This window comes from Vicugna pacos, chromosome 22, assembly GCF_048564905.1.
Source record: "Vicugna pacos chromosome 22, VicPac4, whole genome shotgun sequence".
Classification (NCBI taxonomy): Eukaryota; Metazoa; Chordata; class Mammalia; order Artiodactyla; family Camelidae; genus Vicugna; species Vicugna pacos.
In genome coordinates this window covers 30,871,096-30,890,452 of record NC_133008.1, presented here as the reverse complement: position 1 = coordinate 30,890,452, position 19,357 = coordinate 30,871,096, and the positions used below count along the sequence as shown (strand labels likewise).

Sequence of the window (19,357 nt, the reverse complement as noted above, 5' to 3'; positions counted from 1 at the left end):
CTACACAGTAGAACCTTTTTGTCTTATCTATTTTATATATAGTAGTGTGTATCTGCTAATCCCAAACTCCTCTTTTACCCCTCCTCACCGCTTTCCTCTTTGGTAACTGTAAGTTTTCTCTGTCTGTGAGTCTGTTTCTGTTTTGTCAGTAAATTCATTTGTATCATTTTTTAGATTCCACATGTAAGTGATACCATATATTTGTCTTTCTCTGTCTGATTTAGCATGATAACCTCTAGGTCCATCCATGTTGCTGCAAATGGCATTATTTCATTCTTTTCTATGGCTGAGTAATATTCCATTATATATATCTCACATCTTCCTTAGCCATTCATCCGTTGATGGGCACTTAGGTTGTCATGTCTTGGCTGTTGTAAATAGAGCTGCTATGAACATTAAGGTACATGTGTGTCTTTTTGAATTAGAGGTTCGTCTTTCCCAGATATATGCTCAGGAGTAAGATTGCTGGACCAAATGGTAACTCTATGTTTAGTTATTACAGGAACCTCCGTACTGGTTCCCGTTGTGACTGCACCAGATTACATTCAGAAGGTGGGAGTTGTTAATAACAAACACAGCAGACCCAAGATGGGGTGACTTGTGCAAAACCCCACATCGGCAATCCAGGACTTAACACTTAACCTAAACTGCAGTTTTATCTTCCCCCAGGGATGAGGCCTTGAACCTGGGATTTTCTGGTTAACACTGGTGAGGTGGTCACTGGACGGCAATGTCCCTGTTTGCTTAGGAGGCCCCCTTGCCTGAAACAGTGACCCTTGCTGATACTTTCCTTCTGTCACCTCTCTGCCTTCACAGACCTTTTCTTTTCTGCAACTTGGTGGAGCCCCTTTCTGTTTGCTAGATACCCAACTCATTAACTGTTCAAAGAAGTCCATCTGATCTACAGATTTACTCGGTTGAATTTTTGTTGCTAAACAGTTGGGTGCTTATTTTGTAATACTTGTGTCAAAAGTACATTTTATGCATTATTATGCACGTGTATCTTGCAGTAAAATGTTAGGCTGTCAAGTCACATCACTCACCACAGTATCACATTTAAGAACTGTCTCCTTACAAAAGTCCATTGACAGATAACTGGATAAAGAAGTTGTAATAAATTTATACAATGGAATATTACTCAGCCATAAAAAAGAATGAAATAATGCCATTTGTAGCAACATGGATGGACCTAGAGATTATCATATTCAGTGAAGTAAGTCAGAGAGAAAGACAAATATCATATGATATCACTTACATGTGGAATCTTTTAAAATGACACAAAAGAACTTATTTACAAAATAAACAGAATCACAGACATAGAAAACAAACTTATGGTTACCAAGGTGGAAAGGGGTGCGGGAAGGGATAAATTGGGAGCTTGGGATTTGCAGATACTAACTACTATATATAAAGTAGATAAACAAGGTCCTACTGTACAGCACAGGGAACTATATTCAATATCTTGTAATGGCCTATAATGGAAAAGAATATATATATGTATGTGTGTGTGTGTGTGTGTGTGTGTGTATAACTGAATCACTATGCTGTACACCAGAAACTAACACAAGATTGTAAATTAACTATACTTCAATTTAAAAAACTATCTCCAGCAGGTCTGATGCCTGCTCCTAACAAGAAAAAAAAAAGCTACCTCAAATTATCTCATAAATGGAGAAGAGGAATATCTGCTATTCAGAATTTATACATGACAAATTTATTAGTAATTCTGAAATACGTGAGAACTCCCACAGCTTTGGAAGGGCATCTTCATGAAAAAGTTTATGAAAGAATGCATATACAAGTAGTCAAAGGTCACTTACTCAATAAACTTTTTTGAGGGTAGCATGTTTAATCACGTTTTTAAACTTCCCATTGTCTTGTACAAAGTGAAAATTTAGAAGAAACCTTTCTTTTTCTTTAAGAAACACAGAATGTAAGAATCACCACTGATGAAAAAACATTAAAACATTTTATAAAAACATGGATCTTAGATCAAGGAACTACAGTATTTGTCGACTGAACAATTTAGTAAGAAGACAAAATAAGCTGACATGCATTTAAGTCAGATGTTATAAAGAAGTGTTGTCGAGGATGTGGAGAGATTAGAACACTGTACACTGACGGTGGGGTTGGGAAATGGTGCAGTCACTGCAGGTAAGAGCTTCGTGGTTCCTCAAAAAGTTAAGCATAGAACTGCCCTGTGACCCAGCCACTCCACTCCTGCCTGCATTGAAACAGATGCTCAAACACGTGTACATGAATGGTGGTTGCAGCTCTGTTCAAAATGGCCAAAAGGTGGAAACGTCCAGAATGTCCATCAGTGCATGAAGGATAAACAAAGTGTACCCTGTACATAGGATGGGAGATTAATCAGCCATAGAAAGGAAGGAAACTCTGGCTCAGGCTGCAACGTGAATGAACCCTGACAATATTATGCTGAAGAACAAAGCCAGACACAAAAGTTCAGTGGTGTATGAGTCCGTTTATGTATATCTAAAATGTCCATAACAGGTCAATCCAGAGACAGAAAGTATTTCAGTGGTGATCAGGACGTAATCCTGATGTAATGGTATGCTATAATGGCCTTATAATTCATTCTTAAATGAAAAGGTAATTCACAACCGTAAGGTTCACACTCAAGTTTAAAACTCTGGCTATATATTTGTATATCTCACAGCTGTACAACCAACACTGTACAATATAGCCTTTCACAGTTCACTGGGACTGACTTAAAGCTGATGTGATGTGAATTTCTCCGCATGTGAAATGCACACCTGAGAGTTAAGACATCTAAGTGGCTGTGCTGAGTCTGCAGGGAGGCAGGCCTCAGGCCGACCTACTGGGAAAAGGTCCCGTAGCCTTGGATAGCTGACCTCAAGCCTCAGAGTCGGAAGCAGGGACAAAGGGCACAGCCTCCCAGTGTCAAAGGTCAGACAGGGACAGAGCCTGGCACTGCCTTGCACAAGGTGACATCCCTGAAAATCTTTGTTAACGGTCACATTTCTCCGTGACCTCCCTCGCCCCAGGCCAGGCCCTGACCAAGCTGATAAAAGAAATCATCACCAATTGAGGTTTGCAGAAGTCATTCTGGCTTAGACACGATTTAACTCGAAATTCATGCTAAGAGAGCCAGTTTGCAGGCTATCAAACATACATTGTACATCTGCTTTGACTAGTAAAGTAAAGCGTGCATTTACCAGAGGTAAGGAATATTTGTGTTAAAAATGAAGACTAAATGCCTCCCTTCCCGGGACACCAATGCTGATACACCTGCAATGATGACTCCCTCCCCAGGTACAGAACCACACTGACTCCTTGTGTCCTTGCAGGTGTTTGTTTTGGAAACCTTGAAGGAATGTATCCCTGACTTGTCTGATGGTGTTTGGCAGTACTGACAAGATACAAACTGCTGAAAACCATGCTTCTCCAGAGCAGTTCCTCAGAGTTATCCCGGAGGCTGTCCGCGGGCTACAGTCCTCAGTTTGGCTCAGATAAAAGTCTTTTCTATTCCCATTATAGATTGTTTATGTTTTGTTTACATCCGTGAAGCCCTAGGACCCATGTTTTCTCACCTCCACTGGTATACGGCGCGAGCCCCGAGGAAACAGCCTGGACTTGCAGGTGCAGGAGGAGGACGCCGGGGAGCCCAGAGCAGATGCCACAGGGTCCCCGGGCGGGAGCGGGTTCTGCGTGCAGCGCAAGTCCCAGGAGGGGGACCGGCCACCTGTGTCCCCGCGGCCTGTCACTCAGGAGCAGGGACGGGGTCTGGTTGAACTGTCCAATCAGCGGCGACGGGGCGGGGTCCGGACAACGCAGCAGTGAGGGTAGGATGGGGCCGGGAGGGCTGTCCATCAGGGCGGGGCCGGGCAAGGACTGCCGGCCAATCGGGGCGCAGGGCCCCGGGGAGCCGTCCAATGAGGGCGCGCGGCGGGCGCGTTCCCAGCCCGAGGAGGTGGCTCTGAGCCGCCCGCGGCGCTTGTGCCAGCTTGTCCCCTGGGCCTCAGGTGCCGGACCCCGTGGCTCGCACCTGCCCAGGTCGCGGGGCCGCGGGGCCGCGGGGCCGCGGGGAGCAGGCCTCGGAGAGCCCGAAAGGAGGCGGAGATGGTGAGTGCCTAGCCCGGGACCGAGCACGCGAAAGGCTTGTTCGAAGCGGCCGGAACCTGCGGAAAGCGGCGGCCGGCCGGGTCTCCCCGCGCCCCAGCCACCCAGGCGTCCCGGCCCGAGTCTCCCCCTCGGCCGCGGGGTGGGGTGCCGGCGTCCTGTCCCGTCCCCGCGCGACGTGCGGGGCGTCCAGATCGCGCCCTTGGCCCGGGGGGGTCGGAGGGAGGACAGGACACCCTGACGCGGACGGGCAGGCTTGGAGAGGGAGGGGAGGGGGCCCAGGGGAGGGGGGCCCCGCCCTGGACCTGACAGACAGTCACGTCCGGACTTGGTCAAGGAGCCTGTGATGCGAATAATGTTGCGATGGGGCCGAGGCTCGGTTTTCAGAGATACGCAGCGTCTCCCACCACACAGAAGAGGGCTTTTCTGTTCTGTGTGAGGAGGGGGAGCAGTAGAGAATCCGGGCGAGTGCGGGCAGTGCGCTGACTGCAGGACCAGCGTGTCTGGACCGGACAGGACCCCCTGGGTCAGCCTGTTCTCTGGAGAAGCTGACCAGGGGCTTGTTCCGAACCTCAGTGTTGCTCAGAGGTGGAAACGACCCCACGTTTAGGGCATGTGGGGAGGGAGCTTGAAGGTGTCGGGTAACAAATGGGACACAGAGAGCTTGGTCAAGCCCAGATGTGTGCAGGGCAGGAGGGCAGGTAAAAGTCAAACGGGCTGGCCCCTGCCTTACGTGCAGGGAGGGTCACAGTGTCTTGGTATTAAAGGCAACAGATCCACAGTGACCTTGCCCATGGGCTAATCCCTGACTTAGGAGGACCCCAGGCCCTCCTGTCTCATGTAGAACAATAATCAGAATTATGGCTTCAGAGAAAAAAGAGCTTTATTGGGGAGGAGTAGGGGGGAGGGTCTTAAAATTGCAACTTGGGAACACATATTTGAGTTCATGGAATACAATTTATGCTTGAGGCATGAAGAGAAAATGTAAGCATAAGATACTCCGTGTCCTGTTTGAGCCGTCCCTAATGTGCAGTGTGCATCTGCATTATACATTATCCAGATCCTCTGAAAGGCAGGAATGTCTGCTCAATCAGAAAGATCAAATTTTGTTTCCTTCTTCTGCCACCAGCAATGTAACTCCTTAGAAGATAACATTCTTCCTAAATCCTGCTGGGGGGTCATGGTGATCTGGTGCAGCTCTGGACTATGCATCTTTGGTGAACTTTATGTGAAATGTCACTGTGTCATTTTGTTGTATGACCCTGTGTCTCAAAAAGGGATATAACTATGCCTTAGACTTCTAGCAAGCAAAACAGTCGTTAGAATTTTCTAAGAAGCTGCTGGGTTGTAATCCTCAGATTTGCTCAATTCTCTCTTTGCACTTTTAGACCGACTGTTGATCAATATTTCATCAACAGCATAAAATTGTTCTAGGGAAGAGAGAGTAGGAGGCAGCTTACAAGGTTATTAAAGTCATCTGGCGTGAATTCTGATCGACTCTGTCCTTAAGGGATAGGCTGTCAGGAGTTATTTAGGGTAAGGGTCGGATAAGTATCTTGACTTTCTGGGCCACTGGACAGATTCTCCTGATGCCTGCATTAAGTTAGTAAGTGGCCAAAAGTTCAGATTCCATCCTGGTGGAGACCTGCATAGACCCCACTTCCTCAGTGGCCCCCTGGCTCCATTTTAGAGAGCTCTCTTAGCCATACCGACTCCGTTTTACTTTTCCTTTCACACCTGTCCCCTCTTGTCCTGGCCCTTGTCTGGGGAGAGTGCAGCCCTGGACAGGGGATACTAGGGAGGGGAAACTGAGTCATCACCTCTCTGTTCAGGCGAAGGTACATCTGATGCTGTGTCTGTGTGGTCAGAAGCAGATTCGGCAAAAGCCCATCCTGGGGCCTTGTCCCCATGTCCCTGGGGAATCCAGGTAGTAAAGAGCTGAAGCAGGCAACCCGCACTTCCGCCCTGCTCGGCCACGTGACCTACAGCCCGCCCTTCGCTCTTAATCCAGGCCGGCTACGTTGTCAGTCAAGGCCTCTAAAGGGGGTGGTCCAGTCCAATCAGGCCTGTCCAATCAGGGTGTGAGGGGTTAGAGCCCCATCCAATCAGGAGCGGGGGCGGGCGCATTCGCTTCCGCGGTGACGTCGTTCTCCGCCGCCTAGGCGTGCCTGCGCACCTACCTCGGGCGACCTCAGGTGTCGGGTCGCTGTAGCTCTTACCTGCCTGAGCCCTTGGGCTGCCGGCCGCGCAGAGCACGACCTGGAAGCGCGGAGAGAGGCTGAAATGGTGAGTGCGTGGGGCTGGCGCCGAGACCGGCTGGGCCTGGTTTGAACTGGCGGGAGGCGGCCGCGGGTCGGGACGCCCCGCCCGCCGTCCGGACCCTAGTCTCCACCGGGGACGGCGGTGCCGGGTCCCGGCGTCCTGCCCGGTCCTCGCGGGGGGTCCCGTGAGTTCCGACCCAGTCTTGGCCCGGTGAGTGTCTGAGCGAGGACTGGACGACCCCCGGCGCGGACGGTCGCGCGCTGGGGCCCCGCCCTGGGCGGGACAGAGGAAGTCGAGTCCGGAGTTGGTCGGGGAGTCCGTGTTGCAGCAGGGACGGGGCTGGATCTCAGAGACGTGGCAGCGTCTCCAGCAACACACAGAAGGCCTTTCCTCTTCTCTGAAGGGAGGTGAGAGGAAGGCCGCTTGACAGAATCAGAGGTCCTCTGGTCAGGGCATTCTCGGCCCAGGTCACCGGGCACTTGACTTCAGCCCAGGGTTGCTCAGTTTGGGAGGTGCAGGGGCGAGGGATCCCGAGTCTGGGGCCTTTGGGGAGAGAAGCTGGAGTAACGTTTGGGTCAGAAATGGGTGTTGACGTTAAGAATAGCTGTTATTTGCCAGCAAAGACGGATTTATTCAGGAACAGTAAAAAACTACAATTTAGGACAGACAAGGTATAGCGAAAGACTCAGGCAAGTCTAACAGATTTATTTATTGGAGAAAAAAGAGGGAGTTGGAAGGAGCTGTACTGAAGGAAAGTCCGTGGAGAAAATGGCGACCTCAGGGTGATGTTTCTCATCGCCTAGTGGCTGCGGCGGCTGGTTTCTTGTAGAAGAGGCAGTGTGTGTACGTCTTTTCCTCTGGGGCCTGTGAAAGGTGATTCTTTCTTGTTTTCAGTTTTTCTTTTGGGGTCTGTAATAGTCATTTCTTCCTGTAACGGGCGTCAAGTGGTACTGGGTGAGGCCACCCTTCTGCCCCTGCCCCCACTTCTTCTTAGTTTCATAATTTTCACATGGGCAGTCGAGAGCACTAGTTTCCAGCCTGTGGCATTGAAAACTCCAAACTTCAAGGCAAGAGACCTTTTTTCAAATGAGTTACTGCTCGGGGAGAAGGGACGGTTCTATGCAGGGACGGGGAGGGGTGTTTTGGTGTTTTGTTGCAGTTCTATTTAATTTTGCTTCTGCTGAGTTTGCAGTAAGTGAATGTGACCAGTGCGAGACCAGTAATGTCCCCCAGAAGGCTTCTCTCTGGTTCTCAGCCCCCGTCTGTTTCCCACATGCTAGTGTCAAGAGGCCCCCTGGTTAATACCTCCATTCAGTCTGGATGAGACTTGGGTTGTCTCACGTTTATTTTGGTTTTATTTTCTTTCTCCTTCTTTATCAAAAGGAGGTACTGGAAGTGAACTAGGTACCTCACAGGTGCTCCGCAGAGCTTGGCCCCCACCCCATCACGTTTATTTTTGATTTGTCAACAGTGCTGTTATTTTCTTTTTTGTCTCCAAGTGTAAATGCATCATAAATACTTCACATCTAGGAGAAGAACTGTGGGATTGTAGATTATGGGTAAGTTAAAAATACCAGAAAGTGGAGGGCTGGAGCCGAGTGTTTGTTCCGTGTCATTTCCAGCAGCTTAGAGTCTCCAGCTTAAATTGTCCATCGTTTGTGTCCATTCTGTATGAAGTAGATCTCCCTGTGATTGTACATTGGGTGTTACTGATAACTGTTGTGTGGAGCATTTCTTACCAAGTGGTGGTTCATCTTCTGTGAAACAGTTTTCTGTTGTTTTCCCACCTTTAATTCGTGTGTTTACTGATTTCTTACGTTTTATTTACATACTCTGGGCTTTCATCTTTTTCATTTCTAGGTATGCAAATATGTTCTCCCAGATTGTGGATTATCATTTTTCATTGCACACATTTGTGGACAAGCCTTAACTTGAACAGGCTTGAATTGAACTTACCCATCTCTTCCTCTATAGCTGATTCTTCTTTTTCTTATGTAAGAAAACTCCCCCGAATCTCAAGTTATAAACACGTTTCCTTGTAACTTTCAGTGTCCACTTTCTTCTTTCACAGTTAAGTCCACAGTGAATTGGTTATTGTGCATGCAATTGACAAGGAAAAAGGTTTTTTACTCTACTGTGGATACTCACTGATCAGTGCTCACCGCCCCCACATGTTAGACTGTCATCACCTGGCCCTGCCCAGCAGCACTTGTTCTGAATAGATCCATGTGCCAAAAACAGGTGGCCTGTTCCAGTGCCCACCTGTTTTTGTGATTTTTTTTCCGTCGGTGTATTTATCTATCCTTCTGTTAACATCATCCAGTCCCAGTCACTGCAGCTTTAAAAGTGTCATGTCCTTTAGGGAAAATTTCACCTCCTTGATCCATAGAAAACCTTGGCTATTCTTAGAAATTTGTCTTCCATTTGTTTATAGAAGTAGTTTTCTCAAGTCAAACAAAACAGAACGAACCATCCCCTACAGAAACCAGGTTGTATGTTGAATGGACTGAATCATGGAATTTTTAAGTGTTTGGGAGAAGCTGATCCCATGGTCTCTTTTCTGTGGAGGTACCTCCTCTCTCCATTCATTTCCTTGTCCTGCTTTTGCTGTTCAAGAATATTTTGGAATTTATCCATTAAAACATTTTATATTTTTATAGACATAATTTAGAAATAAAATTAGTTTTAATGGCAACTAGGCTGTTTTTGGTTTGGGAGGGCTTTTTTCCCTGTGGCGTCTGAGCCTGGCGCTGTGGTAGGTGGCCATCCCCAGCACCCTCAGGCTGTCTTACCCTTCTCCCCAGGGTGCCACAGACGGCGGGGCTGCTGGGGTGCTGGGGGTGGCGCTGGGGGGGTGAGGAGGGGCCCTTCTGAACACACTTCCTAAACTGCACCCCGCCAGCTCCCTGGGTCCTCTCACCCTGCTCTGTTTTTGCACCTCATTAATCTAACATAAGCAGGTAACTTATTTATTAGTTGTTTGTTGCCTGTCTCCCCACTGGGGCGGGCCCTGGCGTGTGGCGGGGCCCACGGCGTCATCGCTCCTCCCCAGGAAACCTCTGTTAAGGCGGCTCTGGAGTCAGCATTTCCACCCTGTAGCACTGCAAGGGAACTGACTGGGTTCCAGAAGCTTTCATCCCCTGTGGAAACGGTGTCATGCCTTGAGTTCTGCACACATTGCGCCCTTGACAGTTGGCTTGTAGTGTCTCCTCAGCCTGCTGAATCTCTAAAACATCCATAGTTTTGTTCCTTATGCAATTCCTATTGTTTTTTATTTGCCCAAGTTCTGCTGCTTTTGGATAAAATTGCCATTGGAGTTTGAAGATTTTTTTATCTAATGTGAATCTATTTTTTAAACAGCTTTAACTGAGGTAAACTTTATACTGTAAAGTTTCCTGGTTTAAAGTATAAAATTCAAGGGTGTTAGTTTATTTACTGAGTTTTGCAGCCATCCCAGATTCTAATTTTAGATAATTTTTTTATCACCCAGAAGGAACACTAGTATCTGTTGGCAGCCACTCCCCAGCCCAGGCCCGCAGCCTCCCTTGGTGTAGGCAGTTTATTAATCTCCTTTCCCACTTGATAGGTTTGCTCACGCTCCACATTTCACCTAAATGATACGATACTGCCTGTCTGCTTTTGTGAATCCTGCTAATGTTTTCAAAGTTCATTGATTTTGTGCCTCGGGCCAGTACTTGACTCCTCTTGTTGCCCAGGACATTCCATGTGAGATCACAGCACGTGCTTCTCCAGGTCAGTCCATGGCCTTCTGAGCTGCTTCCCCATTTGGGCCGTCGTGAACCACGCTGCTGTGAGTAACTGTGCGTCAGTTTGCTCTTGTCTCTCCCGGGTAGACAGAGGCCCAGAACGGGATTGCTGTGTCATATTTAACTCGTTTTGAGGAACATGCTGGACTGTCTTCCAAAGTGGCGTCACCATTGTACCTTCCTGCCACAGTGTGGGAGGGGTCCCACTTCCTCACATCCTCGCCAGCACTTGTCTGTCTGTCTGTCTTATATCCACCCGTGTGAGGCAGCGTGAAGAGGTACCTGCCTGTAGGTTTGATGTGCATTCCCCTGATGACTAATGCCCCGTATTTTCACGAGCGTCCTGGCCATTTGTCCTTCTTACTTGGAGAAATGTCTGCTCGTGCTCTTTACCCCTCATTCAATTGTACTGTCTTCTGTTCTCCCTGATCTGTAATTACTGTCCTGATTTTTTAATGTATTTAGAATACAGGGATGTTGTCAGGAGTGGGGTTAGCCAACCCCAGGTGCAGCCTTGCATTTTTAGTAGCTGACATAGTGGGTTTTTTTTTAAATTTACATTTTCAAACATATTTTTGATTAAACCTCGAATTTTTAAAAGTAATTATTTGCTTTATATTTCATGAGTGTGCTGTCATCTTATATCATCCTAAAGACATTAATTAGCTCTGTATTCTCCGTGTTAAAGTCGTCTTTGGCTCAACTACCACCAGCTCCTCCTACGACTCTATAGTGGGGCATTTCCCTCCATTTCTGGGCACTTGATCATTGGTTTGAGAGGCCCTGCTGACTTGACAGATCCCTCAGGAACCAGGCCTGCCCCCACCATGGGTGAGCCGGGGCCCGGGCCCCCTGGCATCTTGCCCTCAGTGTCCCCTCACCCTGGCAGGGGTCGAGGCTCCGCCTCTGTTGGATGTGGGTGCTCTAGCCCAGGCCACTCCGTGCGGCTGCCTCAAGGTGAGACTTGTTCAGATGCAGCAGGAACATCAGTGTTCACGGCCTCCTGGCATCTGCTCTGGTTCGTGGAGCTGACGAGGAGGTAAGTTAGGAGCAAGCCCAGCGTCCTGGTCCACGTTACCTGAAGGATGATGTCACTTTCAGTCTTTACCACCTCCGGTTCTGCTCTCTCAGTCAAAACAATTCTTGAAAAGAGAAAAGGAAAAATTGTTTTTTATTATAATGTGAATCTTTATCAATTACTGTTGTCGCTCACTGCTTCAGTGTCCGGCAGTCACCGTCGCTGGGGAAACTGCATTCCATGTGCTCGGGGACTGTCACTTCCCACAAGAGCGCAAGCCCAGGGGTCCTGGATTGTGCCTGGGTCGCCGGCTGTTGGGCCCGTCCCCCCACTCGTGGGTGCAGAGGGAGCCTCACTGAGACAGAGTGTCTCTTTCAGGACCCGGTGGACTTCAAAGACGTGGCTGTGAACTTCACCGCGGAGGAGTGGGCCCTGCTGGACCCGGCTCAGAGGAGGCTCTACAGAGACGTGATGCTGGAGACCTTCAGGAACCTGGCCTCCGTGGGTGAGGCTGGCGTCACCCCTCCACCCAGTCTTCAGGGAACAGATACTCTTACGGTTGTTCTTTCTTATTAGGGACACGGACGGGGACATGTTGAAAGGAAGGCAGGCGTGGTCCCCGCCTTGTAGAACCTACTTAGAGTCAGATAGCGTTTCCATGGAAACAAAGCTTCACGTACGACTGACTTTTTACTGTTGGTCAGCCTCCCTAGTTTTAGGGATTAATCAGAGGCTCCCTGATCCTGTGAATGCGAGCACAGCCTCCAGGGTCACGGGGCGGCGAGAGCAGCGCCTGTGGTCAGCACACGTGTGGCGTGGGCACCTGCTGCAGTCTCATCCACGCATGCCTGTCCCCAGTGACGGGGACAGGGCACCGGCCCGTCTTACGAAATGCTGTGTCCCCCGCCCTCCCTCAGCGCGAGCTGTTCTCGGGAGCAGGGCAGCAGCCCCACAGCGTCGCCCTCCCGGTGGCGGCTGGGGCAGGGGAGGCGGGCTTCCCCGGGGCCCTGCCTGCGCTCAGCAGGAGCGCCGCTCTCAGGAGGGGCAGGTCTGGGCGAGGGAGCGGTACCCGGACGTGCCCATTAGAAACAGGACTCAGTCTTGGAGAAGGTGACGTTTGTCCTTCACCTGGCCCCCTGTGGGGCTTCTCGCCCACCCTCACCCACTCGAGAGGTCTTTCTGTTGCTCGTGTTAGAAAGGGAGCGTCTGGGGACGTGCATTGTGCCCAGCTCCTTTCCCCTTTGCCTCTTTGAAGTATCCCTTTTGAAGTATCTCTTAGTGAACACGCTGCCCCTTTGACTCATTTTCCCCATAATGGCCAAACTTTCAGATGGCAGAGGTCTTCAGAGTTTTCCTTTGCTTGTGTGTTAAATTAGGCTTGGACCCAATTCCAACATGTTTGTGTGTGTGCGTGTGTGTTAAGGCCAACAAACAGTTATTGGACACCAGCAGGGCATCATAGGATTCAACTTAGTCCTGCCACCATCCGCCCAGTGACAGCCACAGACTCCCCAGCTTAGGGGTCAGCCCACGAGACTCGCTGCATGTCCCTGCACGTCCAAGGCCAGTCTCGAGCCCGGGCTTTCACCGGCCCTTCCTTCCAGCGGCTCTAAGTCAGAGGCTCCCGTCACCCGCTCCTTGGGTTCAGTTCACTTGTTAGTGTAGCTCACAGAACTCAGACACATACTACTTCATTACACGTAGTTCCCCATGCAAGGGTGTAATCCAGGAACAACAAGGTGGAAGACATGCACAGGAAAACGAGGTTCTGTGCCCCTGCAGGCGCCAGTCTCCCACACTTCCATATGTCCACCAAGCCAGAATCTCTCTGAACTTTTTTGTTTTTTTTTTCACAGAGGTTTCCTATCTCTGGCAGTTGATTCACTCTGGCCCCTCCCCCATCCACAGAGGTGTTGGGGTGCCTGGGGGTGTGGGTGGGACTGACCTTTAATCACATCGTTGTTTCTGTTGGCAACCAGTTCCCGTTCTTAAGTTCTTTCCAACAATTTCCTTCATTAATAGAAACCCAGTTGTGATGGAAGGGATTTGTTACGAATTACAAGTCACCTATGTCACCCCCTGATCCTGAGGCATTTTCAGGAACTAGGCACGGGGAACAGATACTATTCCATTGCTTTTGTCATTCAGGAAGTTGGTTTGGGGAGCTGTCAGGCGGGAACTATAGATGAAGCCCCAGTTTGTCTGAGAAATCTATGTCAGTCAGCTGAATGATTAAATATATATTTCTTACATACCACAGTATCACACAAGCGTCCTTCCTTGTAAGATTTGATGTACTCTTTTTTTCAGTCTATGAAAAGAAATCGACATCTGGTCTCTCTTCTTCCCTTTGTCCCGTCGTTTCTTCCCCAAGGGTTTAGTCACGCTACCGATTGTTACAGGTTCTCACTCTCAAGGCAGAGCCGGTGCGCTAAGTCCTGAGCAGGGCGCTCCGGAGGGTGAGCTCTGTGGCGAAGACAAAATAGTAAGATTCACAAGAAATCACTCCAAGCCTGTTTTGGGAGAAAGCTGGGCATTTCATAGCACGGGACATCACCACCGAACCCAGGATGGGCGTTTGAGGTGAGTAGCTCTCCCAGAGGGGAAGGGGGGTCTCCGCACAGTGTTCGACTTACTTGAGATTAAAGAAAAGGTACAAACCTAGCTAAACAATGACGTACTCACAGCATTTTCACAACACAGCACTTTAGTACATGGGATGTGAGCGTCTGAAATAGAACTCAGCAGGAAACAACCATCAGGAACCCCTGTGTATAAGAAACACTGAAGGTTGGGGTTCTGTTTGAGCCCTCGGCTGGAGCATGAAGCTTGCTGCACTTCGTGAAAATGCGGAGCGTGGCGAAAACTTGCCCATTCAGTACAGGTGCAAAATACATAGTCAAGATAATCATCAACATCCATCAATAAATCACTAATAAAGAAATCATTAATAATTATAAATCCCCAGTACTGTGCTTCCTATTTTGAACAGAAACCATTGGGTGGAGAGTCTCTGTGGAGGTAAAGAAGGTCATCAGTGTGGAGAAACCCTGAACCAGATTCTAAATCTTACTGTCCATGAAGGTTATCAGACTGGAATTCAGCCCTACAGGTGCACCAAGTGTGGAGGAGCCTTTATGGATTGTTCTTTCCAGAAGAATCAGCTAAGATCTCACCCTGGACACAGACTTTGTCCGTGTGAGGAACGTGTCTCCTGCCTGTGCACCCCTAGGGGAGCAGACATTGTAGAGAAACTCTGTAAATGTCAGGATGCTGGGAGAGTGTCTAAGAGATACGTGAAGAGTCATGGGAGTGAACAGCCCTCAGAGTGTAAGAAAGCTGGGAAGGCTGTCACTTGCCCTTCATCCTTTCAGGGACGTGAGAAAGGTCATTATGGACAGAAAATCCACGTGTGTGAAGTCTGTGGGAAATCCTTCAGTTATTATTGCCAACTTGCTCGGCACGTGAGAACTCATACTGGAGAGAAACCCTACGAATGTAAAGAATGTGGGAAAGCGTTCACTCGGGTCTCACACTTCCGGGAACACGTGAGAATGCACACGGGAGAGAAGCCCTATGAATGCAAGCAGTGTGGCAAAGCTTTCAGTTGGTGCACCTACCTGCGGGAGCACATGCGGACACACAGTGGGGAAAAGCCCTACGAATGCCAGGAGTGTGGGAAAGCCTTCCCGTATCTCAAATCCCTGCAAGGACATGTGCGGGTGCACACTGGAGAGAAGCCCTGTGTGTGTAAGGAGTGTGGGAAGTCCTACAGTTGTCCCAAGTACTTTAGAAAACACGTTAAAACACACAGTGGAGTAAAACCCTATGAATGTACAGAATGTGGGAAAGCGTTCATTACTTCCTCTTCCCTTCGAGAACATATGAAAACACACAGTGACGAGAAGCCCTATCAGTGTCAGCAGTGTGGGAAAGCCTTCAGGTACCCCAGGTCCCTGCAGGGGCACATGGTAACACACAGTGAAGAGAAACCGTATGAGTGTCAGCAGTGCGCGAAAGCCTACAGGTGTCTCATTTCCCTGCAGAGACACATGAAGACACACACCGGGGGGAACTCTGATGACAGGGACTGTGGGAGAGACTTCCTTTCTCCTTAAAACTTGTAAATGTGAGCCGTCACAGGAGAGGAACATGAATCAAAAGAATGGGGGAACCTTTAGCACTTCACTTACCTGGTATGTGAAAGCTGGGCAGGACAGATACCTTTTCATGGCTATAAATACGGTTTTTCCTCCATAAGTGCCTCATCCTGAATAAGGATCCCAGTGTATTAATTTCTAGTTCATGCGCTGATCTGAACACTTAAGATAATTACTGTTCCTCTATGTCTCCTTCGTGTGTACTACTTACATTTTGTTATCTTGGACTTTAAATAATTACAGTCATACAGTGCTTGCCTCAATTCCGTTATAATGTCTTTTGAATTCAGGGATGGCAAGTAGTGTCTGGCTTTTGATTTTTTTTCATGTGGAACTTCATGTAAGTTTAGATGAAAATGTTTTTGTTTCATACTTTTGATTATGATCTTGGTATGCAATCCTGACGTGAGACCTGTATTGTTGAAATGTCTTTTCTGGTCCATGTGACAGGTGATTTTTTTGTGTGACTCAGTATTTACTGTCCCCTTGAGTCTGTATTACAGAAAGCTGTGTCTTCCATGTTTCTTTGTTGCTAGTGGATACTACATTTGTGTTCCTCACAGAAATTAATAATCGTGGGAGGTCTTGGAAGACAGCAGTCTCACCTGGTTATGTTCATTATAACTTGATCTCTGCTCATTGTCCTTGATTGTGGTTGGAAATTGGACAGGATTTATTGAGATAGTTGAGTGACCCGGTGGCGTGAAGATGAAAGCTCGTGTCCAGACGGTTCTACTGAGTTGTGTTGTGGGCGTGGGTAATCCGATGGGAGACTGCCTAACCCAGAGTCCTTCTGTCAGTGGTTCTGAGTTGAAGTTCCTGAGAAGAGGAAGAGGCATGAGGTCTGGAGAACAGAGGTGAGGAAGCCATGAGCCTCAGGTCTTCTGTACTGTCAGGAGGTGGAGACACACGGGAACTTACTGGGCCCAGTTTTCTGGCTCCTGGCCCTGCCCACGTGGGCCAGCCCCCAAGCAGACACGTGTTTGACGTTAGTTCCCGCTTGGGCAGCAGATTCTACGCTTCTCCCCAAGGTCCCTCATTATGGTTCCTCTTTGCGTTTCTGGTTCACACAGACCCTTGCGTGTTCCTGTAGGTCCTTGGTGTCCATCAGGCCACTCCTTCAGGCATTCATACTGTGATCTTCTCACACCCTGTGACCCCCCCCCACGTCCAACAGTTTGGCTCATGACATGATTTGTGTAGGAAGCATCTTATTCCTCTAATAGAGGAGCTGGTTCCTTCCTCCAGCCATGGCAGATTTAATGTGGCAGCCACAAGTGCAGGACACCTACTTCCTTTGTTTCATTGTTGAAACTCTGCAGTGGCCCTGCATTTCTTGTTTCTGAAAACTTCCATGATGGAAATGAGCACTTACGAAAATGGCCCTTTGGGAGCATTTTATCTTGTAGCTGGCTGCTCTGTATATGGTAAACCTACTATATTTAATTACCTTGCCGTTTTATGTGTGTTGACTTAGTGTTTCTTTCATTTTTTTATACATTTGGTTTGGGTTCCTACTTGATAGACCACAGTAGGCAATAATGACACAGTAATCAGAAAAACAAGCTGCAAGCCGCTGTCCAGCAGTCCCCTGTGCATCGGTCCTTCTGTCTGTAGGGGAACAGCGTCTTCACTGTACCTTCCAAGTCTCCTGCAAGGTAGGCTATCGGCGAATTCTAACCTGAGTTATAAAGACGAGATTCTGGGAAGTATGCATCCCAGCCTCACCCACAGAGAAAGAACGAACGTTCAGCGGAACCACACCTTCCAATAGATTCCATTGACCTCTCACAGTGGCACAGGAAGTGCAGCACAGCGAGCATCTGGGAGGGAGGTGGACATGGAGATTCCACGTACATGCCTCTCTGGTCCTCTGGTTCCAGAAGACAGTGCAAGCAGAACAGTAAAACAGTGTTTCACGTGACACTGGGAGTTCATACCTACATGGAGCCCAAAATATACACAAGTGTATGTACACAGGGTCCACTAGTGTCTCCCCCCCCCCCAGTTTCACACCCAGTTGGCCCTCAGAGCTTTTTAAAGAATAAAGTCTGATAACGGGAAACAAGAGGTCCAAAATCGAGTCTTAGCAGCCATGCAAGACGTAATAACAAACTTAGTTGCAGCCTCACCTTTTCCCAGGAACGTGGCCTTTGAGTCAACCTGGCAGTTCCTGGTCTGCAGCAGGAGCTGTTCTGCTGAGAGGCTCCCCAGCTTGTGTTCCCCTCAGGAAACAAACGATACATCCTTTGCCTGAAGTGATGCACTCTTCACTAATAGTTTTCCTTTTTTCTGCTCCTTTTCTGTCTTTAAAGCCCATGATTTCTGTAGGTCCTTGGACCTCTTTTTCTGCTTGCTCAGTGGGCTGCTGCCTGATTCATGGATCTTTCAATAAATCCTGTGAGGTCTTTCAAAGTTACTCAGATGAATTTCTGTCATTTAAGATGGTGAAGCCACTTTGAGAGACAGTCTGGTCGATCCTCAAAATGACGCACACTGAGTCACTGTGTGACATGGCCACATCATCCTAGGTACCTGTCTGCCCAAGAGAGGGGAGAGCAAGCATCATTGCAAAAAAACGGTACACAGATATTCACAGCAGTCACAATAGCCAAAAAGTGGAAACCAGTCAAAAGGCCACTGGCTGATCTGGAGAAGCAAATGCTGTATATTCTCACAACGGAATATCATTTGCAACAAGAGGAATGAAGTAGTGATCCAAGACACAAAATCAGAGACTTCTTAGAACGTTAAGCAGCTCCACAAATGTCCACCAGCAGTATCGTATCGTTTATATGAAACGCAGAGAATGAGCAAGTCTATAGAGGCAGAAAGCAGGGAGAGGGTGGAGCACGGGCTTAGCGTGCATGAGGTCCTGGGCCCAAGCCCCGGCACCTCCAGTAAATAAATAAATAATCCTAATTACCCCCCCAAATAAAATATTTGTTTCTAATTTAAAAAAATAAAAAGGAATTGGGTCCAAAGTCTTTCAGACTCTTTCCTGGTATGGCGGGAGAGGGGGTCATAAAACACAATTTTTGATACCTTTCTTGGGAAAAAATGTTGCAAGCTGACAGTTCACAAAGGGATGTGGTTGCAGTGCCTCATGGTCACACACCTGCCTCAGTGACAGGTGAACACGGTCCCTCTTCAGTGCACCTTACAGGGCCTGTGGAGCCCTGAAAATGGACAGATGTGGGAACTAACACACCATAAGTATTAAGTTAAAAGGTCTTACTCTAGTGGATCAGATTTTCTTTTTTTAAGGCGCACAACGTCCACATCAAACTCTCATCCCAAAGGAGCAGATCCTGATGGACAGTTACCCCTTGCGGGACCCCTGCTGATGGATTCCACATCTTCTGTCATGTCTCGGCCTCGTCTGTGTCCTCATCTCAGAAGCATAAAGTGCTTGGGAGCAACTGAAACACCAGCCCTGGGACTTTGTACACAAGCCCTGTGATTCCTTTCTGTCGTTCACTGGGAGCCAGTCCCTGTTAGGAAACAGGTTTCTGGGTCATGGCTGTGCAGGATCAGAGAGCTTTCACAGAGGTGGAGCTGGACAGTGTGAAAAACAAACCTGCCCAGTGTGGCCGAGCGGAAGTGCTGGTTCCTGTTTAAAGCCGTCTCTGCTGCACTGACCAGGATGGGAACAGAAGATGCCTGAGTATGTCCTGTCGGTGTCCTGGAGACAATTAGCTTAGAAAGCCCTGTTTAATCTTCATTCTGTGCTTTTGGTATTGGACAACTGAGCTCTTCCGCATGGCTTGTAATAAACCACATTTCACGTCTTGTTTCTGCTCAGTCTTTTCAGATACCCAAATGTACGTCTCACCCTGAGCTCCCAGTAATGATGACATAGAAGTCTCTCTGATGCTGACCTGTAGTGCAGTCTTGATTTTCCTTTAAATCATTAATAGAAGAAACTAATGGTGTGGTCTTGTTTTTAACTGACGTTTCCTGGGAAGCAGACAATGCAAAAAGGAAACACTGAACCTCCTGTCTCCCTGAAAAGCAAGGAATAATGTCCCGTGTGAAAAGTGCACTCC

General features: G+C 48.4%; 1 protein-coding gene across 1 annotated transcript in view; it reads left to right on the top strand.

The window, feature by feature from the left end:
- The window catches only part of LOC140688497 (uncharacterized), a 32,207-nt gene extending 13,103 nt beyond the window's left edge, over window positions 1-19,104 (top strand). Inside the window, exon 5 of the mRNA XM_072948026.1 lies at window positions 14,467-19,104. Within this exon, the coding sequence (XP_072804127.1) occupies window positions 14,467-15,266 (800 nt within the window). The 3' untranslated portion in view covers window positions 15,267-19,104. The remainder of the gene's footprint in view (window positions 1-14,466) is intronic.
- Window positions 19,105-19,357: the final 253 nt, after the last annotated feature.